Source organism: Coturnix japonica, unplaced genomic scaffold (assembly GCF_054131305.1).
Source record: "Coturnix japonica strain WE unplaced genomic scaffold, WE-NBRP24 Scf111, whole genome shotgun sequence".
Lineage (NCBI taxonomy): Eukaryota > Metazoa > Chordata > Aves > Galliformes > Phasianidae > Coturnix > Coturnix japonica.
Window position 1 is genome coordinate 180,509 of NW_028189014.1, and position 23,175 is coordinate 203,683.

General features: G+C 55.7%; 1 protein-coding gene across 1 annotated transcript; it reads right to left on the bottom strand.

Moving 5' to 3' along the window:
* Positions 1 to 1,505: 1,505 nt before the first annotated feature.
* Positions 1,506 to 23,078, bottom strand: LOC146751220 (retinol dehydrogenase 8-like). Its single transcript, XM_085535206.1, has 6 exons — positions 22,330 to 23,078; positions 17,897 to 18,055; positions 10,587 to 10,766; positions 8,164 to 8,257; positions 5,408 to 5,591; positions 1,506 to 1,846 (listed from the first exon to the last, which is right to left on the bottom strand). Exons 1-6 carry the CDS (start codon positions 22,436 to 22,438, stop codon positions 1,622 to 1,624), a joined length of 951 nt encoding a protein of 316 aa, XP_085391332.1. The 5' UTR covers positions 22,439 to 23,078; the 3' UTR covers positions 1,506 to 1,621.
* Between the last annotated feature and the right edge of the window lie 97 nt (positions 23,079 to 23,175).

A 23,175-nucleotide genomic window follows, 5' to 3' on the forward strand; every position in this document is an offset into this window, starting at 1 on the left:
TTCCATTCATCCCAATAGCCCCAAACCACGTGACCACCCCCCCCCATTCACCCCAATAGGATCCAAACCACGTGACCACCCCCCCCACCCTCCTTCCATTCATCCCAATAGGCCCAAACCACGTGACCCCAACCCCCATTCATCCCCAATAGGATCCAAACCACGTGACCACCCCCCTCCATTCATCCCCAACAGGCCCAAACCACGTGACCACTCCCCTCCATTCATCCTCAATAGGGCCCAAACCACGTGACCACCCTCCATTCATCCCAATGGGCCCAAACCACGTGACCAACCCCCTCCATTCATCTCTAATAGTCCCAAACCACGTGACCACCCCCCCATTCATCCCAATAGGATCCAAACCACGTGACCACTCCCCGCCATTCATCCCCAATAGGCCCAAACCACGTGACCCCAACCTCCATTCATCCCCAATAGGATCCAACCACGTGACCACTCCCCCCCATTCATCCCCAATAGAATCCAAACCACGTGACCACCCCCCCCACCCTCCCCCCATTCATCCTTAATGGGCCTAAACCACGTGACCAACCCCCTCCATTCATCCCCAATAGGCCCAAACCACGTGACCACCCCCCCATTCATCTCTAATAGTCCCAAACCACGTGACCACCCCTCCATTCACCCCAATAGGATCCAAACCACGTGACCCCCCCCACCCCCATTCACCCCAATAGGCCCAAACCACGTGACCACCCCCCTCCATTCATCCCAATAGGATCCAAACCACGTGACCACCCCCCTCCATTCATCCCAATGGGCCCAAACCACGTGACCACTCCCCCCCATTCATCCCAATAGGATCCAAACCACGTGACCCCAACCCCCATTCATCCCAATAGGCCCAAACCACGTGACCACTCCCCCCCATTCATCCCCAATAGGCCCAAACCACGTGACCACCCCCCCATTCATCTCTAATAGTCCCAAACCACGTGACCACCCCCCATTCATCCCAATAGGCCCAAGCCACGTGACCACCCCCCCATTCATCCCAATGGGCCCAAACCACGTGACCCCCCCCCCACCCTCCCCCCATTCATCCTCAATGGGCCCAAACCACGTGACCACCCCCCCCATTCATCCCAATAGGATCCAAACCACGTGACCACCCCCCCCACCCTCCTTCCATTCATCCCAATAGGCCCAAACCACGTGACCACCCCCCTCCATTCATCCCCAACAGGCCCAAACCACGTGACATCCCAGCCCCCCAACGCCCCATTCATCCTCAATGGGCCTAAACCACGTGACCACCCCCCCTCCATTCATCCCAATAGGCCCAAACCACGTGACCACTCCCCCCCATTCATCCCCATAGGACCCAACCACGTGACCACCCCCCTCCATTCATCTTTAATAGTCCCAAACCACGTGACCACCCCCCTCCATTCATCCCAATAGGCCCAAACCACGTGACCACCCCCTCCATTCATCCCCAACAGGCCCAAACCACGTGACCCCAACCCCCATTCATCCCAATAGCCCCAAACCACGTGACCACTCCCCCCCATTCATCCCAATAGGACCAAACCACGTGACCAACCCCCCCCCCCCCATTCACACCCTCAGTCCTCCCAACCTCAGGGGGGCGCTCTCACACCGGGGCGACGCTCTGGCCGCAACAACCGCACGTGATACAACGTAGCGCTGCCATAGAGACTCGGAGTGGAGCGGCCCGGTGACGTAACAACTCGTGCATCGCCCGAACCGACAGCGCCCCCTGGCGGTCGGCGGAACGAAGCGCCAATAACGGAGAGTAACGGGGGTTGGTCTCAAAGCGGAGGGGGGGGCGGGGGGAGGAGATGACCGAGACCACCGCCTGGGGGGGGGGGGGGATAAAGGGGGGTTATGGGGGGTTACATGGTGAAGACCCCCTATATCCCCCCATATAACCCCATATCCCCCCCATATACCCCCATAGAGTCCTATATCCCCCCCATATAACCCCATATCCCCCCCATATACCCCCATAGAGTCCTATATCCCCCCCATATAACCCCATATCCCCCCCATATCCCCCCATATCTCCCCATATCCCCCCTATATGCCCCCATAGAGCCCTATAGGGACACCATATCCCCCCATATAACCCCATATCCCACCATATTCCCCCATATAACCCCACATGCCCCCCATATAACCCCCCATACCCCCCCTATATGCCCCATAGAGCCCCACAGGGACCCATAGGGACCTCATATCCCCCTATATAACCCCATATCCCCCCATAGGGACCCCATAGATCCCCATAGAGCCCTATAGAGACCCCATATAACCCCTTTTCCCCCTAAATCCCCCTATATACCCCCCTATAACCCCATTTAACCCCATATACCCCCCCTATAGCCCCATATAACCCCATATACCCCCATATAACCCCATATAACCCCATAGGGACCCCATATAACCCCATATACCCCCTACATCCCCCTATATCCCCCCTATATCCCCCCATAGAGCCCTATAGAGACCCCATATAACCCCATATAACCCCATATCCCCCCATAGAACCCCATATAACCCCATATAACCCCATAGAACCCCATATAACCCCATAGAACCCCATATCCCCCCATATAACCCCATAGATACCCATAGAGCCCTATAGGGACCCCATATCCCCCCATATCCCCCAATAACCCCCCATGTCCCCCCATACCCCCCCATAGATCCCCATATCTCCCCATATAACCCCATAGATCCCCATAGAGCCCCATAGGGACCCCATATAACCCCATTATTCCCCAACAGAGCCCCATAGGACCCCATAGGGACCCCATATCCCCCCATATCCCCCCATATCCCCCCATATAACCCCATATCCCCCCATATAACCCCATATCCCCCCATATAACCCCATATCCCCCCTATATGCCCCATAGAGCCCTATAGGGACCCCATATCTCCCCATATAACCCCATATCCCCCCATATAACCCCATATCCCCCCATAGAACCCCATATAACCCCATATAACCCCATATAACCCCATAGGGACCCCATATCCCCCCATATAACCCCATATCCCCCCATATAACCCCATATCCCCCCATATCCCCCCATATAACCCCATATCCCCCCATATAACCCCATATCCCCCCATATAACCCCATATAACCCCATATAACCCCATATAACCCCATATCCCCCCTATATGCCCCATAGAGCCCCATAGGGACCCCATATAACCCCATATCCCCCCATATAACCCCATATAACCCCATATCCCCCCATATAACCCCATATAACCCCATATCCCCCCATATAACCCCATATCCCCCCATATAACCCCATATAACCCCATATAACCCCATATAACCCCATATCCCCCCATATAACCCCATATAACCCCATATCCCCCCATATAACCCCATATCCCCCCATATAACCCCATAGAGCCCCATAGGGACCCATAGGGACCCCATACCCCCCCATATAACCCCATATCCCCCCATAGAACCCCATATCCCCCCATAGAACCCCATATAACCCCATATAACCCCATATCCCCCCACATAACCCCATATCCCCCCATAGGGACCCCATAGATCCCCATAGAGCCCTATAGAGACCCCATATAACCCCATATAACCCCATAGATCCCCATAGAGCCCTATAGAGACCCCATATCCCCCCATATCCCCCCATATAACCCCATATCCCCCCATATAACCCCATATCTCCCCTATATGCCCCATATAGAGACCCATAGAGACCCATAGTGCCCCATAGAGACCCATAACTGCCCCATAGAGACCCATAGAGGCCCATATAACCCCATAGATCCCCATAGAGCCCTATAGAGACCCCATATAACCCCATATCCCCCCATATCCCCCCATATAACCCCAATATCCCCCCATATACCCCACATATAACCCCATATAACCCTATTATCCCTCCATAGAACCCCATATCCCCCCATAGAACCCCATATCCCCCCATAGAACCCCATATAACCCCATATAACCCCATATAACCCCATATAACCCCATATAACCCCATATCCCCCCATAGAACCCCATATAACCCCATATAACCCCATATAACCCCATATAACCCCATATCCCCCCATATCCCCCCATATAACCCCATTCTCACCCAATAGAGCCCCAAAGGGACCCCATATAGCCCCATATACCCCCTATATCCCCCTATATCCCCCCATATAACCCCATATCCCCCCTATATGCCCCATATAGAGACCCATAGAGACCCATATAACCCCATATCCCCCCTATATGCCCCATATAGAGACCCATAGAGACCCATATAACCCCATATCCCCCCTATATGCCCCATATAGAGACCCATAGAGACCCATATAACCCCATATCCCCCCTATATGCCCCATATAGAGACCCATAGAGACCCATATAACCCCATATCCCCCCTATATGCCCCATATAGAGACCCATAGAGACCCATATAACCCCATATCCCCCCATATCCCCCCATATAACCCCATAGGGACCCATAGGGACCCCATATCCCCCATATAACCCCATATCCCCCCATATAACCCCATATCCCCCCATAGAACCCCATATAACCCCATATCCCCCCATAGAACCCCATATCCCCCCATATAACCCCATATCCCCCTATATCCCCCCATATAACCCCATATAACCCCATAGGGACCCCATATAACCCCATATCCCCCCTATATCCCACTATATGCCCCATAGGGACCCCATATAACCCCATATAACCCCATATCCCCCCATATCTCCCCTCCTTCTCCCCCCATATCCCCCCTTATGCCCCATAGAGCCCCATAGGGCCCCCATATAACCCCATATCCCCCCTATATCCCACTATATACCCTATATAACCCCATATAACCCCATATCCCCCCATATCCCCCCATAGAACCCCATATCCCCCCATATAACCCCATAGGGACCCCATATAACCCCATATACCCCCCCATAGAGCCCCATAGGGACCCATAGGGACCCCATATCCCCCTATATACCCCCATATCCCCCCATATCCCCCCATATAACCCCATAGGGACCCCATATCCCCCCTATATCCCCCTATAAACCCCCATATAACCCCATAGGGACCCCATATCCCCCTATAAACCCCAATATAACCCCATAGATCCCCATAATGACCCCATATCCCCCTATATCCCCCCATATCCCCCCATATAACCCCATATCGCCCCATATAACCCCATAGGGACCCCATAACGCCCCCATATAACCCCATAGGGACCCCATATCCCCCTATATACCCCCATAGAGCCCTATAGAGACCCCATATCCCCCCATAGAGCCCCATAGGGACCCCATAACCCCATATAACCCCATAGGGACCCCATATCCCCCCATAGAACCCCATAGAACCCCATAGAACCCCATACCCACCTCTGCCACCTCCTCCGGGCTCTGCCCCATCGCGCTGAACACGCTCCGGGCCGCCGGTAAATAAACGGACCGGAAATAACGTAACGTTTCTTCATCCGTTCCCGGAAATTCCGTCATTTCCGCTTCCGCCAACAACTTCCGCTCTAACGCCGTGTGAACCGGACCGGGCTGAACCAGCGTCACGCTGAGAAGGATCATAGAGACTATGGAGGACCAGAGGGATAGAGGGGCCAAAGGGACCATAGAGACTATAGGGGACCATAGAGACTATGGAGGACCATAGAGGGGCCATAGGGACCATAGAGACTATAGGGACCATAGGGAGATATAGGGACCATAGAGACTATAGGGATCATAGAGACTATGGAGGACCATAGAGATAGAGGGGTCATAGGGACCATAGAGACTATGGAGGACCATAGAGACTATGGAGGACCAAAGAGATAGAGGGGCCATAGGGACCATAGAGACTATAGGGACCATAGAGACTATGGAGGACCATAGGGATAGAGGGGCCATAGGGACCATAGAGACTATAGGGACCATAGAGACTATGGAGGACCATAGAGACTATGGAGGACCATAGAGATAGAGGGGCCGTAGGGACCATAGAGACTATGGGGGACCATAGAGACTATGGAGGACCATAGAGACTATGGAGGACCGTAGGGATAGAGGGGCCATAGGGACCATAGAGACTATAGGGGCCATAGGGAGATATAGGGACCATAGAGACTATAGGGATCATAGAGACTATGGAGGACCATAGAGACTATGGAGGACCATAGAGATAGAGGGGCCGTAGGGACCATAGAGACTATGGGGGACCATAGAGACTATGGAGGACCATAGAGATAGAGGGGCTGTAGGGACCATAGAGACTATGGGGGACCATAGAGACTATGGGGGCCATAGAGATAGAGGGGCCATAGGGACCATAGAGACTATAGGGACCATAGAGACTATAGGGACCATAGAGACTATGGGGGACCATAGAGACTATGGAGGACCATAGAGGGGCCATAAGGACCATAGAGACTATGGGGGACCATAGAGACTATAGGGACCATAGAGACTATGGAGGACTGTAGGGATAGAGGGGCCAAAGGGACCATAGAGACTATAGGGACCATAGAGACTATGGAGGACCAAAGAGACTATGGAGGACCATAGGGATAGAGGGGCCATAGGGACCATAGAGACTATGGGGGACCATAGAGACTATGGGGGAACATAGAGACTATGGAGGACCATAGAGATAGAGGGGCCATAGGGACCATAGAGACTATAGGGACCATAGGGAGATATAGGGACCATAGAGACTATAGGGATCATAGAGACTATGGAGGACCATAGAGACTATGGGGACTATGGGGATAGAGGGGCCATAGGGACCATAGAGACTATGGGGGACCATAGAGACTATGGGGGAACATAGAGACTATGGAGGACCATAGGGATAGAGGGGCCGTAGGGACCATAGAGACTATAGGGACCATAGAGACTATGGAGGACCAGAGAGATAGAGGGGCCATAGGGACCATAGAGACTATGGAGGGGACCATAGAGACTATGGAGGACCATAGAGATAGAGGGGCCATAGAGACTATGGGGGACCATAGAGATAGAGGGGCCGTAGGGACCATAGAGACTATGGGGGACCATAGAGACTATGGAGGACCATAGAGATAGAGGGGCCATAGGGATATATAGGGACCATAGAGACTATGGAGAACCATAGAGACTATGGAGGACCGTAGGGATAGAGGGGCCACAGGGGCCATAGAGACTATGGAGGACCATAGAGATAGAGGGGTCATAGGGACCATAGAGACTATGGAGGACCATAGAGACTATGGAGGACCATAGAGACTAGAGGGGCCGTAGGGACCATAGAGACTATGGGGCAGTTATGGGTCTCTATGGGTCGCTATGGGTCTCTGTGGGTCTCTATGGGGGAGCTATGGGTCTCTATGGGTCACTATGGGTCACTATGGGGCAGCTATGGGTCTCTATGGGTCGCTATGGGTCTCTATGGGTCGCTATGGGGGAGCTATGGGTCTCTATGGGGCAGTTATGGGTCTCTATGGGTCGCTATGGGTCTCTGTGGGTCTCTATGGGGGAGCTATGGGTCTCTATGGGTTGCTATGGGTCTCTTTGGGGCAGTTATGGGTCTCTATGGGTCGCTATGGGTCTCTATGGGTCACTATGGGGCAGCTATGGGTCTCTATGGGTCGCTATGGGTCTCTGTGGGTCTCTATGGGGGAGCTATGGGTCTCTATGGGTCGCTATGGGTCTCTATGGGGCAGTTATGGGTCTCTATGTGTCACTATGGGTCTCTATGTGTCCCTATGGGTCCCTATGGGTCTCTATGAGTCGCTATGGGTCTCTATGGGTCTCTATGGGTCGCTATGGGTCGCTATGGGTCGCTATGGGGCAGTTATAGGTTTCTATGGGTCACTATGGGGCAGTTATGAGTCTCTATGGGTCTCTATGGGGCAGTTATGGGTCTCTATGGGGCACTATGGGTCGCTATGGGGCAGTTATAGGTTTCTATGGGTCCCTATGGGTCTCTATGGGTCTCTATGTGTCTCTATGTGTCTCTATGGGTCTCTATGGGTCACTATGGGTCTCTATGTGTCTCTATGGGTCGCTATGGGGCAGCTATGGGTCTCTATGGGGCATTTATAGGTTTCTATGGGTCGCTATGGGGCAGCTATGGGTCGCTATGGGGTCGCTATGGGGCAGTATCTCACTGGACATTGAAGTGCAGCAGCTGCATGGCCAGGCTCTCACAAAATCCTTCCACCGCGAACTTGGAGGCGGAATAAACCTCGTTAAACAGCAGCCCTATGGGGGGACAGCCAGACCCATAAGTGGGACCCACAAGTGGGACCCCAATGTGGGACCCCAAAGTGAGACCCCAAAGTGGGACCCATAAGTGAGACCCCAATGTGGGACCCATAAGTGAGACCCCAATGTGGGACCCATAAGTGGGACCCCAATAACCCCAAAGTGGGACCCATAAGTGGGACCCCAAATTGGGACCCATAAGTGAGACCCCATATGTGGGACCCCAATGTGGGACCCATAAGTGGGACCCCAATAACCCCAATGTGGGACCCCAAAGTGAGACCCCAAATTGGGACCCATAAGTGGGACCCCAATGTGGGACCTCGTAAGTGGGATCCATAAGAGGGACCCCCAAAGTCAGACCCATAAGTGGGACCCCAATGTGGGACCCATAAGTGGGACCCCAATAACCCCAAAGTAGGACCCCACAAGTGGGACCCATAAGTGGGATCCATAAGAGGGACCCCCAAAGTCAGACCCATAAGTGGGACCCCATAAGTGGGACCCCTTGACCCCCATGGCCCCCATAACCCCAAAACCCCATGATCCCATAACCCCCCTGCCCCCTTGACCCCCATAACCCCATAACCCCCCTGACCCCCTCCCTCCCTGCCCCCATAACCCCATATCCCCCCATAGAACCCCGTAACTCCTTTACAGCCCCATAACCCCATTCCAGCCCCATAACCCCATAACACCCCATAACCTTATAACCCCATAACCCCACAACCCCCATAACCCCATAACCCCCTTTACAGCCCCATAATCCCCCATATAACCCCACAACCCCCATAACCCCATAACCCCATAACCCCCTGCCCCCTTTACCCCCATAACCCCATAACCCCAATAACCCGCACGAGACTATGATACTATGATGATGATAACCCCATAACCCCATAACCCCATAATAACCCCATATACCCCCCATAGCCCCTCACCGTGCCTCCCCATGACGCTGCTGATGACGACGATGTGCCCCCTCCTCTTCCTCATATCCCCCATATAACCCCATAGGGACCCCATAACCCCCCCATATAACCCCATAGGGACCCCATATCCCCTCCATATCCCCCTATATCCCCCCATATCCCCCCATATAACCCCATATAACCCCATATAACCCCATAGGGACCCCATATCCCCCTATATACCCCCATAGAGCCCTATAGAGACCCCATATAACCCCATATCCCCCCATATAACCCCATATCCCCCCATATAACTCCATAGGGACCCCATAACCCCCCCATATAACCCCATAGGGACCCCATAACCCCCCCATATAACCCCATAGGGACCCCATATGCCCCTATATACCCCCATATCCCCCCATATCCCCCTATATACCCCCATATCCCCCTATATACCCCCATATCCCCCCATAGAGCCCCATATAACCCCATAGGGACCCCATATAACCCCTTTTCCCCCTATATCCCCCTATAAACCCCCATATAACCCCACAGATCCCCATAGAGACCCCATATCCCCCCATAGAGCCCCATAGGGACCCCATATCCCCCTATATACCCCCATATCCCCCTATATACCCCCATATCCCCCCATATACCCCCCATAGCCCCTCACCGTGCCTCCCCATGACGCTGCTGATGACGACGATGTGCCCCCTCCTCTTCCTCATATCCCCCCATATAACCCCATAGGGACCCCATAACCCCCCCATATAACCCCATAGGGACCCCATATCCCCCCCACATCCCCCTATATACCCCCATATCCCCCCATATAACCCCATATAACCCCATAGGGACCCCATATCCCCCTATATACCCCCATATCCTCCCATAGAGCCCCATATACCCCCCATATAACCCCATATAACTCCATAGGGACCCCATAACCCCCCCATATAACCCCATAGGGACCCCATATCCCCCCTATATCCCCCTATATACCCCCATATCCCCCCATATAACCCCATATAACCCCATAGATCCCCATAGGGACCCCCATATCCCCCCATAGAGCCCCATAATCCCCCCATATAACCCCATAGGGACCCCATATCCCCCTATATACCCCCATATCCCCCTATATACCCCCATATCCCCCCATAGAGCCCCATAGGGACCCCATATAACCCCATAGGGATCCCATATCCCCCCATAGAGCCCCATATAACCCCATGGGGACCCCATATCCCCCTATATACCCCCATATCCCCCTATATACCCCCATATCCCCCCATAGAGCCCCATAGGGACCCCATAACCCCCCCATATAACCCCATAGGGACCCCATATCCCCCTATATACCCCTATATCCCCCCATATCCCCCCATATACCCCCCATAGCCCCTCACCGTGCCTCCCCATGACGCTGCTGATGACGACGATGTGCCCCCTCCTCTTCCTCTTCATGTGGGGCAGGACGGCCCTGACGGCCCTGACCACCCCCAGCACGTTGGTGTCCAGCACCCGCTGCAGCTCCGCCTCCCCCAGCCCCTCCAGGGGACCCACGGCGCCCACCCCCGCGTTGTTCACTGCCATAGGGAGACATGGAGACCCATAGACCCCATTGAGACCCATTGGGGGCCATTGGGGTCAATGAGACCCATAGGGAGCCATTGAGACCCATAGACCCCATTGAGACCAATAGGGAGCCATTTGGGGTCCATTGAGACCCATAGACCCCATTGAGACCCATAGGGACCCATAGGGACCCATAGACCCCATTGAGACCCATAGGGAGCCATAGGGAGCCATAGACCCCATAGGGACACAAAGGGACACATAGACCCCACTGAGATCCATAGGGAACCATTGAGACCCATAGGGAGCCATTGGGACCCATTGAGACCCATAGACCCCATAGAGACCCATAGACCCCATTGAGACCTATAGGGACCCATGGGGACCCCTGACAGCCCTGACCACCCCCAGCACGTTGGTGTCCAGCACCCGCTGCAGCTCCGCCTCCCCCAGCCCCTCCAGGGGACCCACGGCGCCCACCCCCGCGTTGTTCACTGCCATAGGGAGACATTGGGACCCATAGAGAGACATTGAGACCCATAGGGAGCCATTGGGACCCATAGACCCCATTGAGACCCATAGGAAGCCATTGAGATCCATAGACCCCACTGAGACCCATAGACCCCATGGAGACCCATAGTGACACATAGGGACCCATAGAGAGACATTGAGACCCATAGGGACCCATAGAGACCCACAGACCCCATAGGGACCCATAGGGAGCCATTGAGACCCATAGACCCCATTGAGACCCATAGGGACCCATTGAGACACATAGACCCCATTGAGACCCATAGGGAGGCATTGGGACCCATAGACCCCATTGAGACCCATAGACCCCATTGAGAACCATAGGGAACCATTGAGACCCATAGACCCCATTGAGACCCATTGGGAGCCATTGGAGGCCACTGGGGGTCAATGAGACCCATAGGGAGCCACTGAGACCCATAGACCCCATTGAGACCCATTGAGACCCATAGACCCCATTGAGACCCATAGGGACCCATAGGGACCCATTGAGACCCATAGGGACACATAGGGTCCGCTGAGACCCATAGGGAGCCATTGGGACCCATAGACCCCATTGAGACCCATAGACCCCATTGGGACCCATAGGGAGCCATTGAGACCCATAGACCCCATTGAGACCCATAGGGAGCCATAGGGACCCATAGACCCCATTGAGACCCATAGACCCCATTGATACCTATAGGGAGCCGTTGAGACCCATTGGGATCCATAGGGAGCCATTGAGACCCATAGACCCCATTGAGACCCATAGGGACCCATAGGGACCCATGGGGACCCCTGACGGCCCTGACCACCCCCAGCACGTTGGTGTCCAGCACCCGCTGCAGCTCCGCCTCCCCCAGCCCCTCCAGGGGACCCACGGCGCCCACCCCCGCGTTGTTCACTGCCATAGGGAGACATTGGGACCCATAGAGAGACATTGAGACCCATAGGGAGCCATTGGGACCCATAGGGAGCCATTGAGACCCATAGGGAGCTATTGGGGGCCATAGGGAGCCATTGAGACCCATAGACCCTATTGAGACCCATAGACCCCATTGAGACCCATAGGGACCCATAGACCCCATTGAGACCCATAGAAAGCCATTGGGACCCATAGACCCCATTGGGACCCATAGACCCCATTGAGACCCATAGGGAGCCATTGGGACCCATAGACCCCATTGAGACCCATAGGGAGCCATTGAGACCCATAGGGACACATAAGGACCCATAGGGACCCATTGAGACCCATAGGGACCCATAGAGAGACGTTGGGACCCATAGACCCCATTGACCCCATTGAGACCCATAGGGAGCCATAGGGACCCATAGACCCCACTGAGACCCATAGGGAGACACTGGGACCCATTGAGACCCGTAGACCCCATTGAGACCCATAGACCCCACTGAGACCTATAGGGAGCCATAGGGACCCATAGACCCCATTGAGACCCATAGGGAGCCATTGGGGGCCATTGGGGGTCAATGAGACCCATAGGGAGCCATTGAGACCCATAGACCCCATTGAGACCCATAGGGAGCCATTGGGACCCCTAGACCCCATTGAGACCCATAGACCCCATTGAGACCCATAGGGAGCCATTGAGACCCATAGACCCCATTGAGGCCCATAGGGAGCCATTGAGACCCATAGACCCCATTGAGACCCATAGGGAGCCATTGAGACCCATAAGGAGCCATTGAGACCCATAGGGAGCCATTGAGACCCATAGGGAGCCATTGAGATCCATAGACCCCACTGAGACCCATAGACCCCATGGAGACCCATAGTGACACATAGGGACCCATAGAGAGACATTGAGACCCATAGGGAGCCATTGGGACCCATAGACCCCATTGAGACCCATAGGGAGCCATTGGGACCCATAGACCCCATTGAGACCCATAGGGACCCATAGAGAGACGTTGGGACCCATAGACCCCATTGACCCCATTGAGACCCATAGGGAGCCATAGGGACCCATAGACCCCATTGAGACCCATAGGGACCCATAGACCCCACTGAGACCCATAGGGAGCCATAGGGACCCATAGACCCCATAGACCCCATTGAGACCCATAGACCCCATTGAGACCCATAGACCCCATTGAGACCCATAGGGACACATAGGGACCGCTGAGACCCATAGGGAGCCATTGAGACCCATAGACCCCATTGAGACCCATAGACCCCATTGAGACCCATAGGGAGCCATTGAGACCCATAGACCCCATTGAGACCCATAGACCCCATTGAGACCCATAGGGAGCCATTGAGACCCATAGACCCCATTGAGACCCATAGGGACACATAGGGACCCATAGACCCCATTGAGACCCATAGGGACACATAGGGACCCATTGAGTCCCATAGACCCCATTGAGACCCATTGAGACCCATAGGGAGCCATTGAGACCCATAGACCCCATTGAGACCCATAGACCCCACTGAGACCTATAGGGAGCCATAGGGACCCAGAGACCCCATTGAGACCCATAGGGAGCCATAGGGAGCCATTGAGACCCATAGACCCCATAGGGAGCCATAGGGACCCATAGACCCCATTGAGACCCATAGGGAGCCATAGGGACCCATTGAGTCCCATAGACCCCATTGAGACCCATTGAGACCCATAGACCCCATTGCGACCCATAGGGACCCATAGGGACCCATTGAGACCCATAGGGACACATAGGGTCCGCTGAGACCCATAGGGAGCCATTGGGACCCATAGACCCCATTGAGACCCATAGACCTCATTGAGACCCATAGGGACCCATTGAGACAGATAGGGAACCATTGAGACCCATAGACCCCATTGAGACCCATAGGGAGCCATTGGGGGCCATTGGGGGTCAATGAGACCCATAGGGAGCCATTGAGACCCATAGACCCCATTGAGACCCATAGGGAGCCATTGGGGCCACTGGGGGTCATTGAGACCCATAGGGACCCATAGGGACCCATAGGGAGCCATTGAGACCCATAGACCCCATTGAGACCCATAGACCCCATAGGGACCCATAGGGAGCCATTGGGACCCATAGACCCCACTGAGACCCATAGGGAGACACTGGGACCCATTGAGACCCGTAGACCCCATTGAGACCCATAGACCCCATTGAGACCTATAGGGAGCCATAGGGACCCATAGACCCCATTGAGACCCATAGGGAGCCATAGGGACCCATACACCCCATTGAGACCCATAGGGACCTATTGAGACCCATAGACCCCATTGGGACCCATAGACCCCATTGAGACCCATAGGGAGCCATAGGGACCCATAGACCCCATTGAGACCCATAGGGACACATAGGGACCCATTGAGTCCCATAGACCCCATTGAGACCCATAGACCCCATTGAGACCCATAGGGACCCATTGAGTCCCATAGACCCCATTGAGACCCATTGAGACCCATAGGGAGCCATTGAGACCCATAGACCCCATTGAGACCCATAGGGAGCCATTGAGACCCATAGACCCCATTGAGACCCATAGGGACCCCATAGGGACCCATAGGGACACATAGGGACACATAGGGACCCATTGAAACCCATAGACCCCATCCCCCTAATGTCCCCCATTGACCCCCACCCCTGTCATCAACCCCCACCCCCATCTCCCCCCCCCATAGACCCCCATATCCCCCCCCCATAGACCCCCATATCCCTCCCCATAGACCCCCATATCCCCCCTATTGCCCCCCATACCCCCCCCCATTGCCCCCCATATCCCCCCCCATAGACCCCCATATCCCCCCCTATCCCCCCTATTGCCCCCCCCATAGACCCCCATATCGCCCCCATAGACCTCCATATCCCCCCCCATAGACCCCCAATGATCCCTCATCCCCCCCATAGACCCTCATTGACCCCCCATATCCCCCCTATCCCCCCCTATTGACCCCCATATCCCCCCTTTCCCCCCCATATTCCCCCTATCCCCCCCCTAGACCCCCAATGGCCCCCAATGACCCCCCCTCACCCCATCCCCTCCCCCCATAGACCCCCATATGCCCCCTATCCCCCCCTATATTCCCCCCATCCCCCCCCATAGACCCCCATATCCCCCCCTATCCCCCCTATTGCCCCCCCATAGACCCCCATATCCCCCCCCAGAGACCCCCATATCCCGCCCTATCACCCCTATTGCCTCCCCCATTGACCCCCATATCCCCCCTTTCCCCCCCATATTCCCCCTATCTCCCCCCATAGACCCCCAATGGCCCCCAATGACCCCCCCTCACCCCATCCCCATCCCCCATAGACCCCCATGTCCCCCCTATCCCCCCCTATATTCCCCCCATCCCCCCCCCATAGACCCCCATATCCCCCCTATTGCCCCCCCCATAGACCCCCATATCCCCCCCCATAGACCCCCATATCCCCCCCCATTGACCCCCATATCCCCCCTTTCCCCCCCATATTCCCCCTATCCCCCCCCATAGACCCCAATGGCCCCCAATGACCCCCCCTCACCCCATCCCACCCCCTATAGACCCCCATATCCCCCCTATCCCCCCCTATATTCCCCCCTATTGCCCCCCCATAGACCCTTATATCCCCCCCTATTCCCCCTATTGCCCCCCCATAGACCCCCATATCCCCCCCCATAGACCCCCATATCCCCCCCCATTGCCCCCCATATCCCCCCATTACCCAGCACATCGATGCTGTCCCCATGTATCTCCATACACCCCCATTACCCCCATCCCCCCCAATGACCCCCCTATCCCCCCCCATAGACCCCCATATCCCCCCCCATCCCCCCTATTGCTCCCCCATAGACCCCCATATCCCCCCCTATTCCCCCATATCCCCCCCCATAGACCCCCATATCCCCCCCTATCCCCCCTATTGCCCCCCCATAGACCCCCATATCCCCCCCTATTCCCCCATATCCCCCCCATAGACCCCCATATCCCCCCTATCCCCCCTATTGCCCCCCCATAGACCCCCATATCCCCCCCTATTCCCCCTATTGCCCCCCCATAGACCCCCATATCCCCCCCCATAGACCCCCATATCCCCCCCATAGACCCCCAATGACCCCCCATCCCCCCCATAGACCCTCATTGACCCCCCATACCCCCCCTATCCCCCCCCATTGACCCCCATATCCCCCCTTTCCCCCCCATATTCCCCCTATCCCCCCCCATAGACCCCAATGGCTCCCAATGACCCCCCCATCCCCCCCATAGACCCCCAATGACCCCCCTATCACCCCCCATAGACCCCCATTGACCCCTTATGCCCCCCATATCCCCCCCCATAGACCCCCATAGACCCCCAATGACCCCCCTATCCACCCCATAGACCTCCAATGACCCCCCATCCCCCCCATAGACCCCCAATGACCCCCCTATCCCCCCATAGACCCCCATATCCCCCCCCTATTGACCCCCATATCCCCCCTTTCCCCCCCATGTTCCCCCTATCCCCCCCCATAGACCCCAATGGCCCCCAATGACCCTCCCATCCCCCCCATGGACCCCCAATGACCCCCCTATCCCCCCATAGACCCCCATTGACCCCCTATGCCCCCCATATCCCCCCCCATAGACCCCCCTATCCCCCCATAGACCCCCATTGACCCCCTATCCCCCCCATAGACCCCCAATGACCCACCCATCCCCCCCATAGACCCCCAATGACCCCCCTATCCCCCCATAGACCCCCATTGACCCCTTATGCCCCCCATATCCCCCCCCATAGACCCCCATATGCCCCCCCATAGACCCCCATATCCCCCCCATCCCCCCTATTGCCCCCCCATAGACCCCCATATCCCCCCCTATTCCCCCATATCCCCCCCATAGACCCCCATATCCCCCCCTATCCCCCCATATCCCCCCCATAGACCCCCATATCCCCCCCTATCCCCCCATATCCCCCCCCTATCCCCCCTATTGCCCCCCCATAGACCCCCATATCCCCCCCATAGACCCCCAATGACCCCCCATACCCACCCTATCCCCCCCATAGACCCCCATATCCCCCCCTATCCCCCCCTATCCCCCCCCATAGACCCCCATATCCCCCCCTATCCCCCCATATCCCCCCCATAGACCCCCATAGACCCCCATAGACCCCCATATCCCCCCCTATCCCCCCATATCCCCCCCATAGACCCCCATATCCCCCCCCATAGACCCCCATACCCCCCCCCATAGACCCCCATATCCCCCCCATTGACCCCCATATCCCCCCCATAGACCCCCATATCCCCCCCTATCCCCCCTATTGCCCCCCCCATAGACCCCCATATCCCCCCCTATCCCCCCATATCCCCCCCATAGACCCCCATACCCCCCCCATCCCCCCTATTGCCCCCCATAGACTCCCATATCCCCCCCCTATTGCCCCCTATTGCCCCCCAAACCCCCATAGACCCCCATATCCCCCCCCATTGCCCCCCATATCCCCCCCCATAGACCCCCATATCCCCCCCTATCCCCCCATACCCCCCCCATAGACCCCCAATGACCCCCCATACCCCCCCTATCCCCCCCATAGACCCCCATATCCCCCCCTATCCCCCCCTATCCCCCCCATAGACCCCCATATGCCCCCCCATTGCCCCCCATTCCCCCCCATTGCCCCCCATATCCCCCATTACCCAGCACATCGATGCTGTCCCCATGTATCTCCATACACTCCCTGACGGACGCGTCGCTGTTCACATCCATCCTCTCCACCTTCAATGTCCGACCCATGGCCGGACCCACAGCCGCCTCCAGAGCCCCACTGCGACCAGGGTCACGCATGGTGGCGATCACTGACCATAGAGAATAGGGGGAATGGGGGGATAGAGGGGCCATAGGGACCATAGAGACTATAGGGACCATAGAGACTATAGGGACCATAGAGACTATGGGGACCGGGGGGATAGAGGGGCCATAGGGACCATAGAGAGACATTGAGACCCATAGGGAGCCATAGGGACACACAGAGACCCATAGGGACCCGTAGGGACCCATAGAGACCCATAGGGACCCATAGACCCCATGGAGACCCATAGGGAGCCATAGGGACACATAGGGAGCCATAGGGAGCCATTGAGACTATAGGGACCATAGAGACTATGGGGACTGGGGGGATAGATGGGCCATAGTGACCATAGGGACCATGGAGACTAGGAGGACCAGAGGGGATAGAAGGGCCATAGGGACCATAGAGACTATGGGGACTATAGGGACCATAGAGACTATGGGGACTGGGGGGATAGAGGGGCCATAGGGACCATAGAGACTATGGGGACTGGGGGGATAGAGGGGCCATAGGGACCATAGAGACTATGGGGACCAGGGGGATAGAGGGGTCATGGGGACCATAGAGACTATAGGGAGCATAGAGACTATGGGGACCAGGGGGATAGAGGGACCATAGGGACCATAGAGACTATGGGGACTATAGAGACTATGGGGACCAGTGGGATAGAGGGGCCATAGTGACCATAGAGACTATAGGGACCATAGAGACTATGGGGGACCATAGAGACTATGGAGGACCATAGAGATAGAGGGGCCATAGGGACCATAGAGACTATGGGGGACCATAGAGACTATGGAGGACCATAGAGATAGAGGGGCCATAGGGACCATAGAGACTATGGGGACCAGGGGGATAGAGGGGCCATAGAGGGCATAGGGACCATAGAGACTATAGGGACCATAGAGACTATGGGGACTATAGGGACCATAGAGACTATGGGGACCATAGAGACTATGGGGACTGGGGGGATAGAGGGGCCATAGGGACCATAGAGACTATAAGGACTGGGGGGATAGAGGGGCCATAGGGACCATAGAGACTATGGGGACCATAGAGACTATGGGGACAAGAGGGGCCAGAGAGGCCATAGAGGGTATAGGGACCATAGAGACTATGGGGACTGGGGGGATAGAGGGGACATGGGGACCATAGAGACTATGGGGACTGGGGGGATAGAGGGGACATGGGGACCATAGAGACTATGGGGACCATAGAGACTATAGGGACCAGGGGGATAGAGGGGCCATAGGAACCATAGAGACTATAAGGACTGGGGGGATAGAGGGGCCATAGGGACCATAGAGACTATGGGGACTATAGGGACCATAGAGACTATGGGGACCATAGAGACTATGGGGACAAGAGGGGCCAGAGAGGCCATAGAGGGCATAGGGTCCATAGAGACTATGGGGACTGGGGGGATAGAGGGGACACAGGGACCATAGAGACTATGGGAACCATAGAGACTATGGGGACTGGGGGGATAGAGGGGCCATAGGGACCATAGAGACTATAGAGACTATGGGGACCATAGAGACTATGGGGACTGGGGGGATAGAGGGGCCATAGTGACCATAGAGACTATAGGGACAAGAGGGGTCAGAGAGGCCATAGAGGGGCTATAAGGACCATAGAGACTATTGGGACTGGGGGGATAGAGGGGCCATAGGGACCATAGAGACTATGGGGGACCATAGAGACTATGGAGGACCATAGAGATAGAGGGGCCATAGGGACCATAGAGAGACATTGAGACCCATAGGGAGCCATAGGGACACACAGAGACCCATAGGGACCCATAGGGACCCGTAGGGACCCATAAGGACCCATAGACCCCATGGAGACCCATAGGGAGACATAGGGACACATAGGGAGCCATAGGGAGCCATTGAGACTATAGGGACCATAGAGACTATGGGCACCATGGGGATAGATGGGCCATAGTGACCATAGGGACCATAGAGACTATGGGGACTGGGGGGATAGAGGGGACATGGGGACCATAGAGACTATGGGGACTATAGGGACCATAGAGACTATGGGGACCGGGGGGATAGAGGGGACATGGGGACCATAGAGACTATGGGGACTGGGGGGATAGAGGGGCCATAGGGACCATAGAGACTATGGGGACCATAGAGACTATGGGGACCAGAGTGTCTCCCATTGGGGGTCTATGGGGGACTCCCATTGGGGTCCTATAGGGTTCCTATAGGGGTCGCTATGGCGTCCTATTGGGGTCCTATTGGGGTCTCCTATTAGGGTTTCCCATAGGATCCTATAGGGTTCCTATAGGGTTCCTATAGGGGTCGCTATGGGGTCCTATTGGGGTCTCCCATTGGGGTCTCCCATTGGGGTCTACTATTGGGGTTTCCCATTGGGGTCCTATAGGGTTCCTATAGGGGTCGCTATGGGGTCCTATTGGGGTTTCCCATTGGGGTCTCCCATTGGGGTCCTCTATGGGTCTCCCATTGGGGTCCTATAGGGTTCCTATAGGGTTCCTATAGGGGTCGCTATGGGGTCCCATTGGGGTCCTATTGGGGCCCTATTGGGGTCCTCTATGGGTTTTCTATTGGGGTCCTATTGGGGTCTCCCATTGGGGTCCTATAGGGGTCTCCTATTGGGTTCCTATTGGGGTCCTATAGGGGTCGCTATGGGGTCCTATAGGTTTCCTATAGGGGTCGCTATGGGGTCCTATTGGGGTCTCCCATTGGGGTCCTCTATGGGTCTCCCATTGGGGTCCTATAGGGTTCCTATAAGGTTCCTATAGGGTTCCTATAGGGTTCCTATAGGGGTCACTATGGGGTCCTATTGGGGTCTCCCATTGGGGTCCTCTATGGGTCTCCCATTGGGGTCCTATAGGGTTCCTATAGGGTTCCTATAGGGTTCCTATTGGGGTCCTATAGGGGTCTCCTATTGGGGTCTCCCATTGGGGTCCTATAGGGGTTTCCTATTGGGGTTTCCCATTGGGGTCCTATAGGGTTCCTATAGGTTTCCTATAGGGGTCACTATGGGGTCCTATTGGGGTCCCCCATTGGGGTCCTATAGGGTTCCTATAAGGTTCCTATAGGTTCCTATAGGGTTCCTATAGGGGTCGCTATGGGGTCCCATTGGGGTCCTATTGGGGTCTCCCATTGGGGTCCTATTGGGGTCTCCCATTGGGATTTCCCATTGGGGTCCTATAGGGTTCCTATAGGGTTCCTATAGGGGTCGCTATGGGGTCCTATTGGGGTCTCCCATTGGGGTCTCCTAATGGGGTCTGTTATTGGGGTCCTATAGGGGTCGCTATGGCGTCCTATTGGGGTCCTATTGGGGTCTCCTATTAGGGTTTCCCATTGGGGTCCTATAGGGGTTCCCTATTGGGGTCTCCCATTGGGGTCCTACTGGGGTCCTATAGGGGTCGCTATGGGGTCCTATAGGTTTCCTATAGGGGTCACTATGGGGTCCTATAGGTTTCCTATAGGGGTCGCTATGGGGTCCTATTGGGGTCTCCCATTGGGGTCTCCCATTGGGGTCCTATAGGGTTCCTATAAGGTTCCTATAGGGGTCGCTATGGGGTCCTATTGGGGTCTCCCATTGGGGTCTCCCATTGGGTTCCTCTATGGGTCTCCCATTGGGGTCCTATAGGGTTCCTATAAGGGTTCCTATAGGGGTCCTATAGGGTTCCTATAGGGTTCCTATAGGGGTCGCTATGGGGTCCTATAGGGGTCCCTATGGGTTCCTCTATGGGTTTCCTATTGGGGTCTCCCATTGGGGTCCTATTGGGGTCCCATTGGGGTCCTATTGGGGTCTCCATTGGGGTTTCCCATTGGGGTCCTATAGGGTTCCTATAGGGTTCCTATAGGGGTCGCTATGGGGTCCTATTGGGGTCCCCCATTGGGGTCCTATAGGGTTCCTATAAGGTTCCTATAGGGGTCCTATAGGGTTCCTATAAGGTTCCTATAGGTTCCTATAGGGTTCCTATAGGGGTCCCTATGGGGTCCTATTGGGGTCTCCCATTGGGGTCTCCCATTGGGGTCCTCTATGGGTCTCCCATTGGGGTCCTATAGGGTTCCTATAAGGTTCCTATAGGTTCCTATAGGGTTCCTATAGGGGTTGCTATGGGGTCCTATTGGGGTCTCCCATTGGGGTCCTCTATGGGTCTCCCATTGGGGTCTCCCATTGGGGTCCTCTATGGGTCTCCCATTGGGGTCCTATAGGGTTCCTATAAGGGTTCCTATAGGGGATCCTATAGGGTTCCATCTATCCCATATATACATATATATCCCATATATATACCCATATATCTGCCCTGTGGGTCCCGTGCCAGCCGTGCCGCCATGGCCAGCCCGATACCGGACGAGGTCCCGGTGATCAGAACCGTGCGCTGCTTCGGGGCCTCCGCCATCACCGCTATGGGGCAGCAATGGGGTCGGTTATGGGGTCGGTTATGGGGTCGGTTATGGGGTTATGGGGTCGGTTATGGGGTCGGTTATGGGGTTATGGGGTCGGTTATGGGGTTATAGGGTCGGTTATGGGGTTATGGGGTCGGTTATGGGGTCAGTTATGGGGTGATGGGGTCGGTTATGGGGTTACGGGGTTATGGGGTCGGTTATGGGGTTATGGGGTCAGTTATGGGGTTATGGGGTTGGTTATGGGGTTGGCTATGGGGCAGCAATGGGGTCGGTTATGGGGTCAGTTATGGGGTCAGTTATGGGGTCAGTTATGGGGTTGATTATGGGGTTGGCTATGGGGCAGCAATGGGGTCGGTTATGGGGTTACAGGGTTATGGGGTCGGTTATGGGGTTATGGGGTCGGTTATGGGGTCGGTTATGGGGTTATGGGGTCGGTTATGGGGTCGGTTATGGGGTCAGTTATGGGGTCAGTTATGGGGTTATGGGGTCGGTTATGGGGTCAGTTATGGGGTTACAGGGTTATGGGGTCGGTTATGGGGTTATGGGGTCGGTTATGGGGTCGGTTATGGGGTCGGTTATGGGGTTACGGGGTTATGGGGTTGGTTATGGGGTTATGGGGTCTGTTATTGGGTTATGGGGTCGGTTATGGGGTCGGTTATGGGGCAGCAATGGGGTCGGTTATGGGGTTACAGGGTTATGGGGTCGGTTATGAGGTCGGTTATGGGGTCGG

What these genes read in the sequence shown, in the direction of transcription:
- LOC146751220 (XM_085535206.1), bottom strand. Translation starts at nt 22,438, where the DNA reads ATGGCGGAGGCCCCGAAGCAGCGCACGGTTCTGATCACCGGGACCTCG. An exon ending in CCCACAGGGCAGATATATGG is followed by an intron (nt 18,056 to 22,329) that starts GTATATATATGG and finishes CTCTATGGTCAG; the next exon opens with TGATCGCCACCATGCGTGAC. An exon ending in CTGCTGCACTTCAATGTCCA is followed by an intron (nt 5,592 to 8,163) that starts GTGAGATACTGC and finishes GATCCTTCTCAG; the next exon opens with CGTGACGCTGGTTCAGCCCG.